Source organism: Galeopterus variegatus, unplaced genomic scaffold (genome assembly GCF_000696425.1).
Source record: "Galeopterus variegatus unplaced genomic scaffold, G_variegatus-3.0.2 Scaffold1321, whole genome shotgun sequence".
Lineage (NCBI taxonomy): Eukaryota > Metazoa > Chordata > Mammalia > Dermoptera > Cynocephalidae > Galeopterus > Galeopterus variegatus.
Window position 1 is genome coordinate 221,476 of NW_007727432.1, and position 22,633 is coordinate 244,108.

The window sequence follows — 22,633 nt, forward strand, 5'->3', positions numbered from 1 at the left end:
TAGATGATTATTGTAGTCGCTGCAAAACCCTTTCCTTCCTCCCAGCCAGTCCCTGCGTGGACTATCGGGGCTACAGTAACACAGTCATGTCCAGCTCATGGGGGGGCGAGACCGAGGGTCCCCCGCTTTCGCCCGAGCTCCCGGACCCCGCCGTTCAATTGTTTGAAACTTCCCCGCCTCCCGGCTCCGCCTCCCGTCTGCGCCTCCCCCCACCCCTTTCCAGGGTCTGGGCAGGCTCCCGCCCTTCATTCCCCGCCCTCTACTCCGCCTCCCTCCCTAGTCCGCCCCCCGCTCCTGGGCGGTCCTAGCCGCTCACCGCAAGAAGAAAAGCCACCCATTCGTACCCTTCCCCTACCTCCCATCCCTCGCCCTGGAGCTGCCTTCATCGCAGTCACGCCCCTTCCTTCCGAGGAGCTTTCTGGCTGCCTAACCTGGTAGACCCCCTGAATTGCTCCTCCATCTCCGCTCTCTTTCGCCTCCTCTTCTCTTAGTTCTCACCGCCTCCCCCCACTACCACCACCTTCAGTCTGTCTCGCCTCCGACCATCCGCTGCTCCACCCTCCGGCCCGGTATCCTGACTGTCCACTGCCACCAAGGAGAGTCCGGACGGAGCAACGAGGAGGGGAGCAGCCGGGAGTTGGGGCTTCCCCCCTGCCCATCCCTGGCAGCCGGCCCGGGACCGAAGCCACTTGAGCGAGCAGAGTCGTCACCTTGTCTTCGTAGCCTTCAGGGGTAGGAGACGCGTGGTTACTTTTCGAGGGGAACTGGGGCAGGAATGCATTGTGGCATGAACTTGATCGTACCCTCGGCGTGAGTGAGTCGATCTATATATGTCTGTGGGGATGCCCGTGTGTTCTGCTTTTTTGCAGCTGGCCATGAGTTTTCTGGGATGTGCAGCAAGTTAAATCGGTTAAAGAGTGTGCGCTCCTTTCCTATCCTACTTCGTCGAGAAGATGCTAGTGGGTACCACTGCTTAATGATACTTCTACTTCTTTGCCTCCTGGGGTCCTTGTAGGTCTTTAGGTAATTAATCACATAAAGAACTGAAGACCCGAGGTAAGCTGAGGTCTACATTTAGCCCAGCATGAATGTCTGCGCTTATCTTATATAGCCAGATGGATTTCTCCTAAGTGCTTAGGCTGGGGGTGGGGGCTCACACTCCCTGAGCCCGAGGGCCATGAATTCTTAAAGTTTTGAAGTCTAAAAGTAATCTACAACACAACACGGCGACTCTTCGCAGTGTGTGTTGGTGGTGGTGGTGAGGAGGGGGAGATCCAAATACGTTAGTAAGTAGTTTGGCAAGATCAGGCAGGTGTCTTGAGGGTCCAAGCCTGGGCCACTGTCCCTTGGTGCTTCGACAGTAAGGTGGACTTCATGGTTATATGGAAAGGAAGAGAAGGAAAAGTGGGAGGGAAAATTACAGTGGTTATAGACTGTGAGCAGTCCCTAGTAAATTGTTACTAATAATATAATAATTTACAGCAAGGGACTAAGCACAATTAAATGAGAAAGGAAGGGGAAAGTGTGAGAAACAGCATTTCCAATCTCTATAGTATATGTTTTAGAAAGTAATTTCCCAAATTTCTGATAACTTAGGATGTTCAGTTCCATTCTCCTCCCTCCCAGCCATGAAGGGTGGAAGTTAGGAGGCAGTTTAAAACTTGTATGGATATAACCCTCTTCTCCCATTCAAAGAGGAAGATAATTAGTCACCAAAATCTTCAGTGATGAAGGGCTAAGAGTATTTGTCTCCTTTAGCTCGGCTTCGTGAAAAGTTCTTTCTCAGGCCAGCCTTTGTGAAGCCTCCTCAGTTAGACTTTTCAGCACCCTCATTTAGTAGTGAAGAATAGTTTGAAATGCCATTTTGGACATGGGATACATTTTCATGCATCTCCTACCTACCTTCAACTGGAAAAGTGTGTCGAGCTTATAAGAATGGTGGTGTTCAAAGAACCATCACAGAGACATCCCTAACCCATTGCTTATTTGGGAACAAATTATTTACTTATATTTTAAAATCATTTCTTTGATTGATTTTAATGGGGGAAAGGAAAGCAGAAAGGTAGAAAAGGAACGTTACAGGGCAACAATTTTAAAGGCTATTGTGTTTCAGATCAGCTGGGAGAAAAAAGCTGGCCTGACCAAACTACATTTTATAACTGGCCTGGGACATTTTAATAGCCAGGTGGTTGTAGAGTAGTTGCATCTATTTACAGATGATAACTCAGGTTCCAGCTATTCTGTATGGGTTTATCTGGTATCATTTACAGACACTTTTTTGGCACTACATCATGCTTCATTTTAAGTTACTTCTTTCTTTGGAAAAGTCTGTGGCTCTGTAAAATTGAAAGTGCTTTTTCTAACTTCATGGTCTAGATGTGATGTAAACCTCTGACCACACTTGTATGTAGAGTAACTTTTACATGAAGGTTGTGGATCTGTTTACCTATTTAAAAGATTTGAGAAAGGGAATTTTAAAAACTTGTATTCAATACTGTTTTGGATTTGGAAATTAAAATCTCATTTCTGATTTATGCAGTAGGATTCAGTAGGCTAATGGACAACTAAGGCATTCTGTGGAGTTCCTTTTTCTGAAATTTTGTAAAGAAAGAATCAGACTCTAGAATGCTTTAAGAACAGTCTAAACAGAAGGCAGAGGGATGGGTGCTATGACCTTGAGCTTCCATTGAGTGCCAGAATTCTAAGTGGGTACATCTGCTTCTGTGCCCGTCCTGAGAGCCCTCTCCCAGGGCCTGGGCCTTCTTTAAAAGAGTGTCTTTGTAATTAAGCAGCCCTTCTCCCCCATCCCCCTTTCCTCCTTTGATCCAGCTTTTTAAGGCCTTTTTTTCCATTTAGAGACAAGAGGAGTTTCTCACACTCTCCTGCTCCTCTCTTAACATTTCTTTTCCTTTACCACAGAAAAAAGTCCCCTGAAGTTCTCAGGATGGTTAGAAGTTGTTTTGTGTAGTTTGGGATGGAGCGGGGTGGTTGTGGTTAGCAGTGAGAAGGAGTAGAGGATATATTCCCTCTTGGGAAATGCTTTCAACCAGGTAACCCCTTCCATGGAGACTGAGCATTTGGAATGCATGATAACAGTTTTCTTAGGGACTGTCTGGTGGAAATTGTCCTTTGCACCCATTAAGCTCAACTTAAACTCCACTGAAAGGGGTGGAGAGAGGTATGTGTGGTCGTGGCCCAGTTTTTTAGGAGGGTAAACGGGTAAATGTTTCTAAATCTTGTGTTACATCACCTCTTTCTCCCATGGATTCAGTAGGTTTAGAGATCTGCTTGACAAGTTAATTAGCAGGGGACTAAATCAATTTGTTTAGAATTGTGATCCATTGATTTCCTGTCCCCAGGAATTTTTGTTGGTGTTTTACTATAATGTGTTGTCTTTAGTCTTACTTACTTTTCATTCCTTGCTGCTCTCTGTGGACTTTGGTCCAAAATCTAGGGTCCCACCCCCAAATCAAAGGTTAGAATTTGGACCCAGGAACTAAGGGGGCATTAACCAGGCTGGCCATCCTGCATTACTCTCCTCCATGGTGGGGTTCTGACCCCTTTCAACCCAGAGAAAGGAGGGAAGTCACTCCTTCTACACACAACACATACAATTTGAACATAAAAAAAAAAAAGGAAAAAGAAAGAAAATAGGAGGTCATTTGCTTTATAAAAGAATCCACAACAGGTTTCTTTGAAAGAGCTAGCTTCCTTAGTGCCTATAAACTATGACTCGATATGTAAAAATTCACTATAACTGTGCCTTCACAGAAGCATATTTATTGCATCAAGGAATACATTAGAATTTATTGTTACAATTATTGCTTGAATTAAGCAAAGCCCATTATTTGGCCTTTGAAATCTCTTTGTTATATGGGATGGAGTTAATTGTCTAAATCATTCTGGCTTGTAATAATGCTGGCCATGTTAGGCCTGGCTTACAATTGCTTGTAGAAGGGAGCTAGTATTACTTTCTGGAAATAAATCAGACTTCATAGATATTGACTAAGTCTAAGGATGGGACTATCCACCCCATATAGATAAAATATTTTATTTCCAGCTATTGTGTTTGACTAACCCGATGATCCAGAAAATTGTTGCTAGTAAATCATGGCAACTGATGCTGTTTTAAATTTAAGGATCTATGATAAGCTTTCCTAGTGACTCTATTAGTGAGAGGGACCTGGGCTTTAGGCCCAACTCTAACTCGGTTTACCACCCTTGGCAAGTTTCCTCCACTTTAAATTGTGGGGGTCAGACAGGATGATTTGAGAGCCAGTTCTCAATAGTTTATGGTTCTCTTCCTAGGCCTCAATATCTGGTGTGAATGTGAGTGATTGCTACTAGAATGAGGTGCAGTAGTTGGTAGAAATACAGTTATGTAGTCATCATGTAAAAAAAAAAAAAATCCTGTAAGAATGTATCAGTATAAATGTGCTGTGTTTTATATTTTAACGTCAAATTAAAAAGCTAAGACCCTGTCCAAAACTTTATCAAGAATCCCATCATCCTAACAGATCACCTGCTTTCATTTTTTTCTAGTTCTTTTCAAGTCGTTGTTTTTGTACTAACATGAATTTTACATAGTTAGGGTCATAAGAATATACAACGTTGTTTTTAGATAAGAACCCACCTAAGGCTTAGCTTTTAAACCTATGTAAGGGAACCCGACTGAGTACACGTGGAGAATCCCATACCTTTTGTTACTTGAATGCCAGGAGAGACTAACAGATTTAATAAGTAATCCCTAAACACTTTTGGTGATTTAGGGGTAGTTCATGTATCTAGCCAGGCTGTTAATTTTACTCTTTTGACCTCCTGTTACCCCCCCTCCATTCTTTTTAAGCAAAGCAAAAAAAAAAAATTAGGGTCCACCGTTTACTCTATCTAAATCCTAAATCACTGGCAATGAATCTTAAATAACTGTATCATGATACATCATCAAGAGAAATTTGGGTAGACTATGAAATCCCCAGAATGAGAAAGGAGAAGTGGGATTGCACAGATATGCTTGTTTCACAGCTTCAAAAATAATATGCTTAAATTAAATTAAAAAATAGCAAAGAAACTGAGGATTTTGGACAAATGAAAGACATGCAGGTGTAGCAGAATGGCCTACACATAATGGATTCTTCGTTTGAGGTCTTCGCCACGTAGTGAAAGTTAAGTCCCATGTTCCTTCAATTTTCTTTTGATAACGAAGGTATAGCATATGCGTGATCTCCAATTTTTGGTGGATTCATTTCTGAGAACCAGTGGCTCATCATAAATTAGATTAAATTTCTCTAACTGGAATAGAAAATTGAAGTATGGGTTTTTAGTACTTAGAAAGTACCAAGTGAAGTACAGGGACATTTTTTGGTAATATATGTTCATGGGGAAAATGCAGTTGGATAAATTTGGTAATATTTTCTAAGGCAATTATTGAAAATCAACTTTTAAAAAAAAACACTGTTGATTTGCCTTGACGTTTGTAAAGTCACTTTCACTCTTGCCCCAAGTCCATGCAATATCATTTGCCTGTGGGACTTGAAGCCAGGATCTGGTTTTCTCTGTCCAACCTCTCTCTGACTTGCCATGTGACCAAGGATAAATGAATTAGCTGCTCTAAGCTTCAGTTACCCTTCTGGGAAGCAAGGATATTAATACTTCACAGAGGTGTTTAGGCATGCTTCATATTGGACACATGTTTTGAGGTCATTGGATGAAAGGTGTTTGCATGATGGCAAAGCAGGCTTATTATAGGGTCCTGAGCAGGTGTTCACTTTCAATGAGCTTTGCTCTCTTATGATGTACAGTGTCCTTTAGAGCCCCATTGCCTTACTGATGATAGGATTGACCCAACATTTGTATTATTGACCCTCTCTGCTTTTTGAAAAAAAAAATAAACATTTTCATACTATGTAGTAAGTTGACGTACAAATAAGAGGACTCTAGAGTCTGCCAGGGTGATGAAAAATAGCTTCAAAAAGAGACATTAATTGGAATGTGCCGTAAAGATGAGTGAGTTCTTCGAAGTTCCTCCAGATGATTAAAAAGAGTAATGCAAATTTCTGTATGTGTGTGTGTGTGTGTGTGTGTGTGTGTTTTAAGGGAGAAAGTTTTGAGTAATATTTGCTTGTGACACATACTGATGATAGCCAGCAACTGAAATCCAGCCATTGTAGTGTTTTATACACAGCTGGTTTTTATTAATGATGGTATATTTATGCTTGCTGTACAATTCGTGGCTCATTTCCATGTGTATGTCAGAACTTAAATACCCCCCAAAGCAACATTAAGAAAACATAAAATATAAATGTGGCCAAGCTAGAAAGAGTGGATTTGGGGAGGGGGAGTCTCCCTTATTCTTGCTGGTGTTGCTTCAGATCACAATAACTTCCCCCCACCCCCAGTTTTAGACATTGGTGCTGATCTTTTTTTCCCTTATATATCCCATAGCAGACTTCACATTTTGATCCTTTTGATATGGACAAATGATCTGCTCCCTCTCTGTATAATGCAGATGAAACTGATGTATGTGTTTTTTAAGAGCATATTTTCCCTGCACATGCTTCCCATTATCCCAGAGGCCTGGACTCAATCAGTAAAGGAGCAGAGAAACCACATAATTGAAAGGAGAATGACGGTGGTGCATACTTGGAATATTTGTGGGAAGGGGATTGCTGACATCAGAAAATGTAGTGGCCTGAGCGTTAATAGCATTGAAGAGAAATCAGCTTTCTGTGTTTCTGTGTATTGAGAATTATTTTTAAAGGGATACAAATATGGGCCAGGTTTGACATCCTTTTATGAAGTTGCCCTGGAAACTTTAATGAAGGTTGTTATAGAATAGTTCAATTAAAACCTTCCCCATTAGGAAGCTAATTAGTACATCCCTTACTCATTTTGGTTGTTTTCAAGGGGCATGGATTTGCATTGAATTAGTGACATTTTTTCCATGTGATAGCAAACTAAGATAAAAATCACAGATGGGGAAAATTATTTAGATTGCCTATTTTGAAGAAATCTAATTTTCTCTTTATTACATTTAGGTTTTCAGTTCAGATTTTTGTTTTACTCTATCTACAGTGATCACATTTTAGTTTAGTAGCCAGTTTTACTTTCTGGATCATGGGCTGTAAACCAAAGCTTATTAATTTGAGTTTCCCATATGAGTTGGAGAAATACAATAAACCATTTTATTAAGGTAATATTTGTTTTTTGTTTTTTTTTTCCTTCTACAATTAGTTTCTGTTTTCTGTGTGTGTTTGGGGGCGGGGAAGCAAATTGTTTTTTTTTTTTTAGCAAACAATTTTTGGAGCTAAGAAAATTTTGATGACCCCCTTTACCCCCAAGAACAACATTCTGTCTGCCTCAGGCTGCCAGTTAGGTTTCCTTTAGGGGAACGTGATGAATTTTCTGACCTGGTGCTTTTTGTGACCAGGTTCTCCTTGGCAGCCTGAAGAGAGGGGTTATGGTGGGAACAGGAGTGCAGTATTCCTAGCAGGTTCTTTCTACTGTACTCCCATCTTTTTAAGGAGTATGAGTACTTGTTCCTCAGGTTTCAGGGCTATTTGCAATAGAGTAAATGCTCTGTAGCTAAATATGTAATATGGGTCTGTGTGATCCTCCTTTTTCCCCACAACTTGTAGGGAACGGTCATTCTGTAAACTTGCTCCCTGCTGCCATGCCCTTGTGCTGACACTAATTTCTGTGAGTGAGAAAGGTGGCTTGGTTAAATGGTTTGTGGTTTAACTGATCTCACCCTAGTCCTTCTTGGGAAGACAGGGTCTAGATTCAATTTTGCAATGGCACCTCAGGACAGGTTCCCGGTGCATGCAAGTCCACAGCAGGAGGAGGGGCTGCCTTCTGCCTTTGGAGAGTGACTCAGGGCCTTCGGTATGAAGATATGAACCGCTGGCTCCTGTCCATGCACCTGTTCCATGCCACACCTGCAGGCAGCACCTGAGCCCCACTCAGACACAAAACCATACCAAAGGCAGATGAGGCTCCCTTCAAAAGGGGTACAGCAAAACAGGGAGCTCCCAGTGATGTTAGCAGAGCCCTGCTGGGAATACATTTAGTTGCCCCAGTGCTGGCATGGGGAAACAAACGTCTTAGATATTTTCTTCTAGATGCAGCACACTTGCTAGCTTAAGGTACTGTTGGAGTGCCGAGGGAGTTTGCTTTCCTAATGAATTTCTCTTGTGAACTGTCCTTTTAAAAACTGGAGAGGCAATTCTTTAGAGGGTTGTGTCTTACAGCTGAGCACAGGGCAGGAAGTCACGAGACCTGGGTTCTGATCCTGGCCCTATCAGTGAGCAGCAGTGAAACCCTGGTCAAGTTTGTTATCATTAGCTATCTGTTCTGGATTTGAGCTTCTCCATTTGTAAAATGGAATTAATCACATCTGTCTTTGTTTCCGTACAGAGCTGCTGAGAAGGACAAATAAGATAACAGAAGTGAAAGAGCTTTTGTCTCCTTAGAAGGAAGGCTGAGAAACTAAAGGTAATGGTATTATTATTATTGTTATTCCATGTCTTTCATTCCTTTTCTTCTGCCGTTGCCGCTAAGCAAAGTCTGGGAAATTGTTACTCGGTCGATATACCGTTATTAAGCACATTGTGTGTACCACTTAATGTTTTAGGTGTTGGGGCAGATACAGTGAGAAATCAAGCCCCCAGCCCATGCCCTCTAAAATCTCATAGTCTAGCAACTTCTATTTCCATTTCTGGCTCAATCCGTAACAGTGATTTCTGTCTGGGCACTTGGAAGCTTAAAAGGCGAGAATTAACTTTTTTTCTCTCTACATTGCAGCTGGGACTTTTGTCCCTGGAGCAGTGTATTCCAAGGTCTAGATTGAAGGTATATTGGGGGGCGGGGGGCAGGGTGTGAAGCCATGGGGTAAATAAAACAAAATTCTGTCACTCTGACATGTGCAGAGTGCCTGGCCTTTGAGTGATCACTTTTTTTCCCCAGAGGTTTACCTTAGTTTCATTTTTGGTTCTGTTCCATTCCTGCTCTATATGGCCCAGCCCCCTCATATGACCTTAACTATGCTAATGACTTCTAAAGATATATCTCAGCCTATCTTTGACGTCAAGTTGGTAACCAAATTCTCTGTCTTCTACTCAGCTCATAGCTTTTTTTCCTCTCTAGGAAGCTATTTCAGATAGCCCAGAATCTTTTGCAGAGTCTTCTGTATTACCATTGGATTGTGCCTTCTCTGCTTGACTGGGAGCTCCTTGAGGACTGGGCTTTGTTTTATTTATTTATTTATTTTTCACCCCAGGGCCTACCTAGCACAGTGCCTAGCTATAGTAGGTGCTCAATAAATGTTTGTGGGACATATGCTATGATAAGTGCTGTGATAGAGATGTGTACAAAGTCCAATAGGAACACAGAAGAGAGAATTAATTTTCTATATTGAGCAGCATCGGGGGGAAGGATGGAGAAGGTTTAGGGAATAACCTTCAAGGGGAAAGTGGAAAGCAAAAGTGCCCTTTTCTGAGAGTTCTGGCTAAACAGCCAAGGGAAGCAACTCCTGGTGTTTCTGCTCTGGCCCATTGCCTCTCCTGCCTTAGGACTAGATGACTTTTATGGCCGGGTTTGCCAATAAACCTCTGTCTATAACACATTGACCATTGAAGACAGGTTCCTTTAGTCATATAATATTAAACAGGGTTGACCTTAAATGTGCTACCTTAACTGGGGCTGAAAATACAGGTAGACACACAAACTCATTCGGTCATGTATGCTGAGTTCTATACAGCAAAATCCCCATTTAAGATATTGAAGACTGGGATCTGAAAACGAACAAATGAGTTCTCAGAATGTAGCTGGTTGGGTCACTAGAACTGAATGTCTTCAAGCTGACTGTCAGATCTGTCCAAGGGCAAAAATGAAAGATGATATAAGCCATTACAGGCCATGAACCTGTTCTCACCCACCTGATGCTTTTACTAATTAGCTTCTTGGCCGTATGGCAATTTGGGACAAGTGCATGCAAGCTGGATTCACAGGGGAGCCTGCATTCCACTCTGCCATTTCGTAAGCCACCAGGATACTACACTGCTTCTCTTGGCTTCTTTCCCTCCCTGGAGTTCTGCTCTGCCCTGGTGGAAAAATGGGAGCAGGAGAAATTTTCATTAAATGAGAGAGAGATTTCATGGGGCTTTGGTGTTTTTGCTAGTTTTATTTTTTAGTGGATTGTCTAAAAACATTCATGATCCTTGACCCATCAATTTCACTTCTGGGATTCTGTCATTAGGAAACAATCTGCAATGTTGAAAAAGGGTAAATCACAAAGATGTTTTTGTAACATTATTTAGACTAGCACAAAATTGGAAGCAATTTAAATGTCTTAATAATTGGAGAATGGGTAAGTGACTCTTGATACACTCATTATTATAAGGTTTGTTTTGAAGTTATGCCACAATATGGAGACAGTGCTTATGATAAAGTGAAATGCAGGATCCAAAATTATACGTACATTAATGTTTCATTGCTTTGTAAAAACGCAAATACATATAGGAAAAACTAAAGGAAATACTCTATAATGTTAACAATGTTTTGGTTGAGATGCTGGGATTAAAAGTGATTATTTCTTTATTATAAATATTTGCAAACTTTGCTTACATTACTCGTAAAATGAAGTATAAACAAAAATAAAAATGAGTGGTATGCCATTGGAGGCAGGAGATTGGTAAAACAGGCAGTTTCTAGGTATACTCTTAAACTTTTCTTATTTTATGCTCAATCTGATTTCATGGACCCCTTAGTTATACATTTTCTGAGGTAATATGAAGTGGGATGTGATGGTATGTTCTAGTCCTCCCTAGGAGTGAATGTGTGTGCTGGGTGGGAGAGAGGGGGTAGCCACAGATTTCTCCTTGCTACACAGTATTTCACTGCTTCATGTCCGTTTTAGGGCTGATCACCTTTACTGCCTATTAATGTTCAAGTTAATTGCTTCAGAGCACAGCAAAGTAAAACTGAGACCCAAAATGACCAAGCCTTTGGTCACTGTCTCAGAAATAGATCTCTTATGCTGATCCTTAGTAAGACTTAGAAATGCCACAGACTTGCTGTGATTCTTAAAATAATTTTCCAGCCTAATATAGGTAGAGGTAGAGATTGTAGCAAAGAGTTGGGGCCACTCTGGTATGATGTTGACAAGACCTAGAACAGGGGGCTGGAAACACTGATCAGTGGATGTTCATGTTTTTCTCTGATCTACCTGCACATCTTGCCCTGAAGAGGAGAGATTTGGAAGGTCCTTCTGCTATACTTCTAGCTATAAACACTTTCTTTTTACCACTTTGAATTTTTCCTCCTACCATTAACATTTTATTTACAATGGAACAAGAAAATTGATGGTAGCATTAAGCCAGGTTTACAGTCTTTTAAAACCAGGGTCAATTCAATTATTAAATATTTATGAAGTGTCTTCTGTGTATAAGCTAATAATGCTAGATAATGTGTTGTAGTGGGAAGAGCTCTTGCCCAAGGAGTTATAAAACCTGCATCTGGTCCTGCCTCTGGCCTCTTTGAGGCTCTGGCATCTTAGAAAGGGAGTTGGGCCACTCAGTGGTCTCCCAAGAGTCTTTCTAGTTCTGGTCTTTGATGATCTAAGGACCCTTGCCCAAAAGACTGAGTTGCAAATAAAGGTTTTTAGAAAAACAATCCTTTTTCATAAAATTGCTGTAGTCTTCTAGAAAAAGGCTACTTTGAAATAATAATAGCAGTAATAGCTAACTTTGATTGACCCCTTACTATGTGCTAGTCTCTGTGCTTAGCACTTTGCATGAATTACCTCCCTCCTTAATATTTCTAACAACCCTGTGAGGTATAAGCACTGTTATTCCTATTTTGTCGGTGATGAAATTGAGACTTGAGAGGTCAAGAGACATGTGCAAGGTCAGTTAGGAAGCCATAGATCCAGGATTTGAGCTTGGGTAGTGTGACCGTAGGCCCAGCTCTCAACCATGATGCATTTACTGCCTACCCATTACTCATTATAAGTTTAGGGATAACCTGCAAAAGGACCATTGTTTCTTATCTCCCAAAGGAAGTGAGTTAGTATCCTGGGTTGCAAGACCGTTGGGAAAGATGTTCTTTAGGACACTTCCTATAGACCACCCTGAGAGGACATGAGATTTCACTGGGGCCTCTCGCTTCCTGTGAGAGGTTGTGCTCTGTGTGTGTGTGTGTGTGTGTGTGTGTGTGTGTGTGTGTGTTTTATGCACAAATACATGCACATAGTTACAGGGAAAACTTTGAACTGGCTCCTTTCCATTTAGCTGCAAGTAAAATTGTATGAAACAAGTTGACCAAGATTTATTTAGCAGAGAAACAGGTTTGCTAGACGTAGATTCCTCATCCTGGTTGGTGGAGTGAGGGGTGGGGGCAGAATGGGAGAAGGAGGGGAGAAGAAGGGATCGAAAGAAGATCGTATAGGCATATTGCAAAATGTATTTGAAGGGTGAGAATTTGGTCTGTCCTGGCCACCTTGTAATGTTGGTGTTCTGGGACTTGCCTTGAGAAACATTCCGGCTCTCACTAATGTGTTTTGGCTCAGCCTCTCAGGTATACTGGGAGAGGCCAATGACTGCAAATGGAGAAAGACTGAGCTTGGCCTTGCTGCCCTGTTGTGACAGAGGAGTTGAATATATAGATTCAAATTGCATTTTGTAAGACAGAACCACAGACATCCTTTCTTCCCCTATCAAACATCCTCCAGGACATTCTGTGTGTTCAGGAGAAACAAGGTTATTTTATTGATTGAAGTTGATGTCAGACCCCTGGTAGTGAGTGTCATGATTAAAGCTGTGGGCAGTATTTTAATTCTTGTGCATGAGGCAAGGAATCTTTTTCTTTCCTTTCTCTAATAAATAAATGGAGTAGTGTTTTCCTCCTTAGGTCACTCTTGACATGTAGATGAACATAAGCTCTTTAAGAAAACAAAACAAAACAAAACAAAACAAAACAAAACTAAACTGGAGAAGACTCCACAGAGCTTTTTTCTTAGGCTGATTTCTTTTCCTCTTTTAAACAGAAACAAAAACGGCCAGAGGTGGGGGTGAGGGAACAGTCTATGTCCAGTTGACATAAAGTGATTTGGGTTTTGAAAAGGATATGAAGGAGAGAGGACAAAATCAACAGAACAGAGTAAGTCTTTGGACAAGTAAGGTTTTCTCAATGAGGAGCTGGGTGTCCAGAGAAAGCCAGTCAAAATTGACATGAAGAATCTAAATAGTACTGAAAAAGAATCGTATGGTGGTTTCTCTCCAGGGACTCAAGCATAAAGCCTTGGGCTGTTTTCTGGTGTTTCAGTTGAAAATAAAGACAAATGTTTTGTTCAGAATTGCACAATAGAAGCATGGTGGTTATTTACCATAGTTCTGTTAACAGTCCAACTTTGATTCCAATTAGAAGTTGTTCCTCTGCTTTGAAATTGGGAGAGACACCCTAAAATAATAACCCTGCAGATTGGAGACGATTTTACTTTGATCATGATTATGTGTTGGGCCAAAACAAGATGGAAAGACAAATTTCCGTGTTTGTTCAGTTTATATCTGTTCACTTTATTTTTGGCAACATTGCAAGGAAATAATGTTAAATTAATCACTATGTGGTTTTGTGGATTTATTTTTTTTAAACTTGAATGATTTGGACATGCTCCCAAAATACAGAGACGTTTGTGTGCTTCCTTTGCATTGCCTTGCGACTCAAATGGAGTCCTTGGTGCAGTTTAAAGCCTTTCCTTTAAGTGTGATGAGTGAGTCATGGCTAGGCTGGGACAGAAGATAGGAATGTGGTTTATGTACATCTCACCTAAACACAAACTCTCCTGAGTTTTATAATCATTGTGGTATGACCTGCAGAGCTTTTCAGAGGGTCAAAGCAGAGATTACAAATGAGGACCATCTCAATTCCATCTCTATTGGACGTTTGCATCTAGCCTGTATAAATGTGAATCTGGTGGTTTCTTTTTGCTGAGGCACTGGAAGTTCTGAAAAGCATGTGGAAGCATCTTCTGCTGGAGAAGGGTTGCTGCTCTGTGTTGAGAAGGGCAGTCAACTTTCTTGCTCCTGCAAGAATGGATGGACCATCAATCAGATGATCAGATTGTAAGCTCCATGAGGGCAGGAACTCTATTTTGTGTGTTTTTGTATCCCTCATTGTGTCTAGTATGAGGCTGGCAAATGTCTGGAATAATCTCTATGCAATAAATATTTCATGACTTCATTGAAAAGAAATTTTGTTTTTTTCTTCTGCCCATCTGAGGCTCAGGCAGTCAAATTGGGAGCCTCATTGAGTGTTCTGTATTTGACCAGAAACCTACCTTATCATGACGACCTTCCCTTCTGGGACGTGGGGCAGTGAGCCTCACTAACATGCAATGTAAAGGCTGCATACTAAAGGTAACAGTAGTTACGGCATTTGTCATCATCGACCATTCCAACTGGGAATGGAAGCAGTGGCTTTCCAGGGCTGTGAGGCTAGAACAGAACACTCCTTTCCAGCCTCAGACTTGCACATTTCCATCACCTGGAAACTGGCCTGACCTCCTGAACACAGCTGCTGGACAGTGAGGTCTCTTTTCTGCCCTAGAGGAGATGGACTCTGACACTCATTTAAAAGCCAAGCACCAGGGGAGGACAAGTCATTCCCGTGGAAGGACTGGTTTGGTTAACTGCTGGCCATTGGTGGCAAAATAGAAACGACGTTTTTATTTCTCCCTCCCTCCCCCTCCTAAACATTTCAGAGTGACCAGTGGTTGGACTCTTGGCGGCGCTTACCCTGAACCTGAGTGTTAGGGGAGAGGGAATCTGCCGTTGCGGTTTCTGGAGCTGCTCATAAGCAAGAATTCCCTATCCTGATCAAGGCTTTAAGCCTAAAAGAAAGCAGAAATAGGTATGCACCATCGGCGTGTGCGTGTGTGTGCGCGTGTGCCTGTTTGCTTGCTGGGTGGGCCGGGCATGGCCTGGGAGGGGGTGGTGTGCTATTCGGGGTCAGGGGCAGCTCAGTGTCCACACTCCCCTGTCTTGCAGGAGGGATTGGAAGTGATTTTGTTTTAACCGTGCATGTTCCTCTTTCCACTTTTTGAGAGAGGACAGGTAGTTTGGTAGTCATCTCTGTAGTTTCAGGCACCAAAAGAGATTTGTATGTTATGGTTTGTCAGCCTATCTGACAATCCCAATTTGGCAGTTCAAATACAGGAGTCCTGGAGGGTCACAGGGAGGGAGGGGAAGGAGACTAGAGGGCAAAGTTGCTCAGCCCATTGGTGTGCATTTCCCAACAAAATATGATGAATGGTATTTACAAAGGATCTTTGGAGGGTTAACTGTGGGGTCCAGCTGCTTAGTAGCACAACTGTAAACCAGGTAGCAGTAACTATCAAGAAGTGAGAAAGGAGAGAAGATGGCCCTTCTCCATCCACCATACCCATACTCTAGCTCACTCCGTGCATGACTGAAGGAAAGCAGTTCATATTTCTAGAGAGATCGGAGGCCGCTTAATATTGTAGTAATAAGAGTCTGGGTGCCAGAGTTCCAGAGTTCTTATCTAGAAACCTGAGTCTGGTTAAGTTGACCTTTCTTGTGACTTTTGTGTTTGACATCATGTCCATTCTCCACCAGTTACTTAAGATCTTTAGAGTGAAAGTTTCGTTATTGAATATTAGTATTTAATCGCAGCACTCAACATGACAGATTCTAAATAAATTTTGAGTCTCAAATGAGTTTGTGTGCACTATACAGGGCTGAGACAGAGGGGTGGGGGTGTCACCTCTCACTCGTTTTTCAGATGGGAAAATAGGAGTCAAGAAAAGAGGAGTCAATTGTTTAGTTTACCCTGCGAATCAGTAGCATGATTAAAATTTGAAACTTGAGTTGTCATACTACTGATATCTGCTTCACTGAACCCATATTCCTTCCTTAGAAGAATTGGTGTTGGTGGGGATATGACAATTACAGAGGATGACCTTTTTTATTTTTCAATTTCTAAATGTTGTCAGAGGCACACTTCAAATGAAAGAGGCTTCCCTTTTAAGCTCCTCCTACCCAACAACAACAACAAATCTCAATGATTATTCCTGGAAGGCTGAAAGAGAAACCTTGTCAGTAATAATATCCCAAGTCCTTCTCTTATTAAGCCAAGGAACAGCCAAAATGGACAATACAAAAAAGGATTTTTTAAAAAGATGTTTCAGAGTCTTATGAGATCAGAGGAAAAGGTTTTCATCAAGGCAGGAATAATTATTGCTATCTGATGTAAGTTAAGCTCTCCTCACCTTTTATTTGACATTTTTTATTTAGCATTTAATAGCTCTCTTCACATGTTGAACTGTTTTACAATTCCTGTCTATAGGGTAACTTTCCCCAATGTCCTGCCCCCATCTCCACAGCCATAAGATTTATATTTTTAATTGAAATAGAATACAGAAAGATGAACTCTGTGAGTAAGAACCTTGGAAAATTGCCCACTCTGGTCACCCTGCTTGACTGTTTCAGGTTTCCCCAGTCCTCTTAGAAGTTAAGACAAGATTGAATATTTAACTCATGCTAAAAGTGAGAAAGGAAACAGGGCTCTTATGCCTCCCAGTTCCTCATCATATCAATGCTAGAGCCAGGAATCACCAATAGATTAATCACGCATTAATCTATTAATTCTAGATTCAATCTCTACTTTGTTTCTGCAGTGAAATCCTCATCCCCAAATACCCATTTTCTTTAGAGGACTGATTTATCCGTCAACTGGGTGTAAAGCTTCCTGTTTCCCCTTCCCAGGTCAAGGGCAGCCCAGGTGCCCAATTTCTCTCTCTCTTCACAAGGCACCACCAGCAATAGAGATGAGAAATTCTGAAGAGCAGCCAAGTGGAGGAACCACAGTATTGCAGCGTCTGCTACAAGAGCAGCTTCGCTATGGCAACCCTAGTGAGAATCGCAGCCTGCTTGCCATACACCAGCAAGCCACAGGGAATGGCCCTCCATTTCCTAGTGGGAGTGGGAACCTAGGCCCTCAGAATGATGTGTTGACTCCCCAAGACCACCACCAGCAGCTTGTGGCTCATGCTGCTCGGCAAGAACCCCAGGGCCAGGAAATCCAGTCAGAAAACATCATCATGGAGAAGCAGCTATCCCCTCGAATGCAGAATAATGAAGAACTCCCAACCTATGAAGAAGCCAAGGTCCAGTCCCAGTACTTTCGGGGCCAGCAGCATGCCAGTGTTGGAGCTGCCTTCTATGTCACCGGAGTCACCAACCAGAAGATGAGGACTGAGGGACGCCCATCAGTTCAGCGGCTCAATCCTGGGAAGATGCACCAGGATGAAGGACTCAGAGACCTTAAGCAAGGGCATGTCCGCTCCCTGAGTGAACGACTAATGCAGATGTCACTGGCCACCAGTGGAGTTAAGGCCCATCCACCTGTTACCAGCGCTCCCCTCTCCCCACCACAACCCAATGACCACTACAAGAATCCCACAAGTTCCAGTGAATTCTACAAGGCCCAAGGGCCACCTCCCAACCAGCATAGCCTGAAGGGCATGGAACACCGAGGCCCCCCACCAGAGTATCCCTTCAAGGGCATGCCATCCCAGTCTGTAGTGTGCAAGCCCCAAGAGCCAGGGCACTTCTATAGTGAGCATCGCCTGAACCAGCCAGGGAGAACAGAGGGGCAACTGATGAGGTATCAGCATCCCCCTGAGTATGGAGCAGCCAGGTAAGAGAGTTCCCTTTCTGTCATTTCCTGACCTCATCCCCAACCGGCTTCTTTTGCTGTGTGTTGGGAATCTTAGGGGAAGGAATGGGCAGGTGTTTGGTATAACAAACTGCAATGCATGGCTGACCCCTGGCTTAGTAAATTGCCATAATCCGTAGCCTGTTCAGCCATAATCAGCACTGCATTAACATTCCCTTGACTTTATAGGTTGAGCATGGCGTCATTTGCCTAGTGGAGGAACAGGAGACCAAATCTTGATTTCAGCAGCAATTTACTATCCTGTCTCCTGGGATATTGAAGGAAGGATCAGTGTTTCTCTTCTTGTGAGTTACGAAGCCCTTCTTTGAGAAGCAGAAGCAAATTGTCTTGGAATTGTTAGTTTGGAACATCCTATCACTTCCACGTGTTCCCTTCCATAAAACTCTCATCACTTATTTTTGCGAACAAATCTGTCTGTTTCCTGTTACTTGTAATTTTTCCATAGAATTACTGTGATTTCTTCTGGACGCTAAACAAACACCCAGATGTTATGGTGGGGGAAACTGTATATGTGTGCAGGTTCAGAATGTTACTCGCCTTGAACTTCCTTGCAATTCATGAAGTCTGAACTGCTTTGTCTTTCTTCTGTAGAGAGTTTGTTAGTTGCCTGTTAGATTCTTAAACATCTAAGTTAAATTCACATCATATCATATAGAAGTTTTGGTCACGTGCTAAAATATAGAAGGAAAAATATTCCCATGACTTCTGTTTCATATATTTAGTTCTTCTTAAACATATCTCTTAATCATTCAGAGGCCCACTGTCCCATTGTTGTATTGAGCAGACCTGATGATTCCATGATTCTGTTCATTGTTACTATTGTTAGTATTTGGGCCATGGCTCTGATCAGTGGTATTTCAGCATATGGGGCAGAGGAAAGGTTTAAACCATGGGCAACAATGATGGCAGTTAAGTGTGGCATTCTTGCCCTGATATCATGATACAAGGTTTGAAGTCCCTGGACCTACCACAGACCAGGACTGTGATCTCTTTTTTTTTTTTTCCCCTTTTTGTCATTTTTCGTGTCCGGCAACGGATCGCAACCCTCAGTGTCGCGCCCGTACCAGACCGGGACCGGCAACGGGATCGCAACCCTCAGTGTTGCGCTCGCACCTCACTCAGCCAGTGAGCGGCCGGTCTGTATGTGGGATCCGAACCCTCGGCGGGAGCGCTGCCACGCTCCCAAGCGGTGCACTGTAGCAGTGCGCCACCGGGCCAGCCCAGGACTGTGATCTCTTTGATGTCTAACTCTTTGCCTTCGGTCTCCTCCTTGCTCATTTGGGAAAGAACCACTTGGCTTGAAGTTCACTGGGTGGCTCAGGAGAGAAGGCGGTTGGGGGTGGAGTAGGGTAAAGGTAAGAGAAGGCACCTGATGTTTTCTGGTATTTCATTTTTTCCCTCTCCAGGTTCTGTTTTTTAGCCAGAGGTAATTCACTTTAAGATCTGCCGTGTTTAGAATGTTTTTCCCCCTTAACCCAGGTTGATTTCCTAACCCCTTTTAACCTCCTCAGTGCAACTTTCACAGGGCAGGAGCCTAAGTTCTGATAAGTGTCTTGGAACAGAAAATGGGGTAACAGACAGGACCATGCAGATTTAAACGAGAGCAAGAGCCTGATTCCCTTCTGCCCAATGAAACGGAAGACCCAGGGAGGGCTTGGTGTGTTCAACTCCTTCGCTTAGTGGAAACCTATTCAAGCCAGCAAAATGTCAACGAAGCTGGGGTTTTTGTTTTGCTTTTCCCATCAGGATGGAAGAGTCTGTGGATGGGCTGATGTCTGTTGCCTTGTGGGAGGGGATGTGTCGGCTGGGGTGTGGAGCAGAAGCCAGAGCCGGGCTCAGCACATGGCCCGCCTTCCCAGGAAAGCTATTTTCAGAACTCATTCACCAGTATTGTTTGTGATCTGAAATGACTTCCACAGTGTTTGAAGCTGGATGGAAAAGCCCTTTGATCTGCCTAAGTAAATAATAAGGAGCCCAAAGAGGGTTTTTTTTTTTTTTTTCCTTCCCATACTGATTAAACCACGAGAAATTTAGCTTCATATGTATTTACAGGAAGATACGTGTCTTTTCTCCTTCCTCCTAAGTTATCTGTGGATCTCTGTCTCTTTCTGTTCCCCAGAGCAACAAAGCCCACGCTGACCTATCCTTTCTTTGCGATATTTTACCACACGGGTTTGCTGTACGGGAGAGGAGCAGAGTGCTTGATATGCTTGATGACTAGTTGGGGGATGCTCCATGGGAAGTTTGCAGTGGCATCAGGCAAATCCCAACTGTACAATTTTTGCAGGGCCCTGCATTAGGGAGTGGCATCTATTGACAAGTTACTGGCAAGAGGAGGTAGTTGAACTGCTTTCCAGAAATGTACTGCTTTTAGGTGGTGACACATTTTTCCTCTTTTATTTCCTTTAACCAACTAGCTATATGGTTTGTGAGTACCTTTTCAAGTAACCGCTGCTAGCACCAAACAATTAGAAGACTGAATTCTTGGTTCTTAATCCACAAATGACAGATCAAGATGCAAAGCAAGCTCTTTGGACAAACTGCTGTTAAAAAAAAACCTTTGTTTGCCTTTAAAGGTGCAGTGAAATGCTGGAGATTTGCTTTTAAAATGAACAAAATGTTATAAACAATCCTTTTATTACTTCATCTTCCCTATGCCCTCCTCCCCACTTAAAAAAATAAATATCTTGAATGCCCAGAACTCCACATGTGAAACAAGGCCAAGCCATCTAAAGAATTTTATAATTTCTGGATCTTTATCTTTCTAAGTGCTGAGACTTCTGCATCCTGGGTTTATACATTTATCAACTGCTTTTAAAAATTAAATCATTTGTTTCTAAAGCAGCCACCTCCTTTCAATTGTTGAAGTCATGCCCAGATCTGATGTTTCTTGAAATCCTTGTTTAGAGGAATCTAAGAGTGACCTAACTCTGTAGTTCAGAGCAGAGCTGTTGTGCAAGAGAAACCATCAGGAATTTGCAGTCTGCTCCAGGACTCACAGATTCACCACTGCAGAGCCTGGGAAAGGCAAAGTGTCTGTGCTGAGGACAAATTGGGTTTCAGGTCCAGGCTGTAGGTGGCACCTGCTCTGGTGAGAGTGTGCATGTGCAGGCTTGCACACGTGTAAGCCAGAAGTATGGAGTGCGTATGTGTGCATGTGCATGTGGCTGGGGAAGCTGGGGCTCCCAGTCATGGAGGTGGCAGGATGGAAGGTGCTGTGTCAGCGGGTAGAGTGGCTTTTACTTTCTGTTTGTGTCCTCACAGCTGCTTCTGGGAGGGAGCCCCCCGGCTTTGGGGAGGATTCTGATTTTTGCCACTGGCCTCTGTCCTGCCTCTATGCCATGTCCCCTTTTCTACAGAGTGCCAGTGGCCCAGGTAGTCTTAGGAGGGAGCAGAATGAAGGAAGGGAAGGGGCAGGGAGGCAGGTCAGGGCTTCCATGGGATCATGTGACTGTATTGTCTGCTGGAAGCTTGTTGTTCCTGGTTAATGTGTCAGTGGGGAGCGATTCAAGCTGCTGTGTGGTGGAAGAACCTAGAGAGTGTGCTGCTCACATGGCTGCCACCTTTCTTATTATTATTACTCTTACTGGTATTATTATTTCATCTTGAGTGTACTTTTGCCTCCTCTGACATCCCCCATAACTCTCCCCCACCCCATCGTTCCTCAATCCCCTCTTCACAAGGGGGACTTCACCCCAGTGTTAATACTGTCCTGCTTTTCTGTGGTGGGTGATGCTGGAGCCCAGACAGATTTCCTTCGCTGGAGGGCTTTTTCTCCTTTTGCGACTGCCCGAGCCTTTGCTTGTTTGCAAACCTGCCAGTTGGTTTTCCCAACATCACTGTGCACTGAGATCTGCTTCCTTTTCCAGCCTTGGGAACTGAGGGACAGCTGCTTTGTCTCCAATTATCTTCTTCCTGGACTTATCCAACCCAGAGACTTCCTTGCGGAGACCTTGTGGTCTCCTCCTTCCCAAGGCCCCTGGGAGGCTGTGTGCTGTCCAGGCAAGAGGGAGGCCAGTCGCCAAGTCTATTTGAGAGAGAGGTCCGGGTTGCTTGATGGGGCCCAGAGGAGCTGTGGGGAGGAATCCCAGTTCAGAACTGGGCGTTCGGTCTTTAAAAAAGAACACCTCTCGGGCCTTGGGCTTCCAAATCCTGGGAACAAGAATGAAGGTTAATATAGTGATTTTTCCCTTAAATTTTGAGAACTGGATTGGAGAACATGGAATTTAAGCCTCTCTATTCTTCCCAGGAGATGTAGAAGCCCCAACAAATCCCAGGACATTGTATTTTAACTCTAAGAATACATGTAAATTGTAACAGCTGTTTCTCGAAGAGGAAAGAGAGTACATGGTCTGTTTTGCCTATGGGGAAAGAAGTTTATAATCAGCTCCTAGACTTTTGATTGAATGAGTGCTTTGAGGTCTTGGAAAGAAAGATTATGTACGATAGCAACTCTCCAGTTGTCATCATGAGTATCTTGTAAATTCTTCTGTGTCCAAGTAGTTCATGTGCCCTATTCAGTGTTCAGCAATTATTCATAGTGACGTATGTATGAAATTGGAAGAACGTGGGTACACCAGAGGCATAGATGGGGCAGAGGGACAGAATCCAGTGCTTGAGCAAGTTTGAGGGCTCTTGTGAACATCTAGGTGACTGGGTATCCATGAACAAGTGTTTGAAATGATGTAAAAAGCCCTTATAGTGAGGATCTCTTGTAGGTATGGATAAATGAACAATAATGGGAACTGCAGTGTGTGTGGGAGGATGGTGATTTGTCCCAGTTCCACCATGAATTTTATGCAATTTAGTGCAAAAATTAAATAGGTATCCCATAAGTAAAATCGCTAACAAGGTCAACCTGTCTCACAGGGAGGTAGGTAAGAGA

The 22,633-nt window shown here is 43.0% G+C and overlaps 1 protein-coding gene across 1 annotated transcript in view; it reads left to right on the forward strand.

Annotated features, from left to right (window-relative positions):
- The first annotated feature begins 429 nt into the window (after positions 1 to 429).
- Positions 430 to 22,633, forward strand: part of AMOT (angiomotin) — a 63,414-nt gene continuing 41,210 nt past the window's right edge. The window contains exons 1-4 of the mRNA XM_008576263.1: positions 430 to 732; positions 8,413 to 8,490; positions 14,753 to 14,901; positions 16,776 to 17,709. Of these exons, the coding sequence (XP_008574485.1) occupies positions 16,838 to 17,709 (872 nt within the window). The 5' untranslated portion in view covers positions 430 to 732; positions 8,413 to 8,490; positions 14,753 to 14,901; positions 16,776 to 16,837. The remainder of the gene's footprint in view (positions 733 to 8,412; positions 8,491 to 14,752; positions 14,902 to 16,775; positions 17,710 to 22,633) is intronic.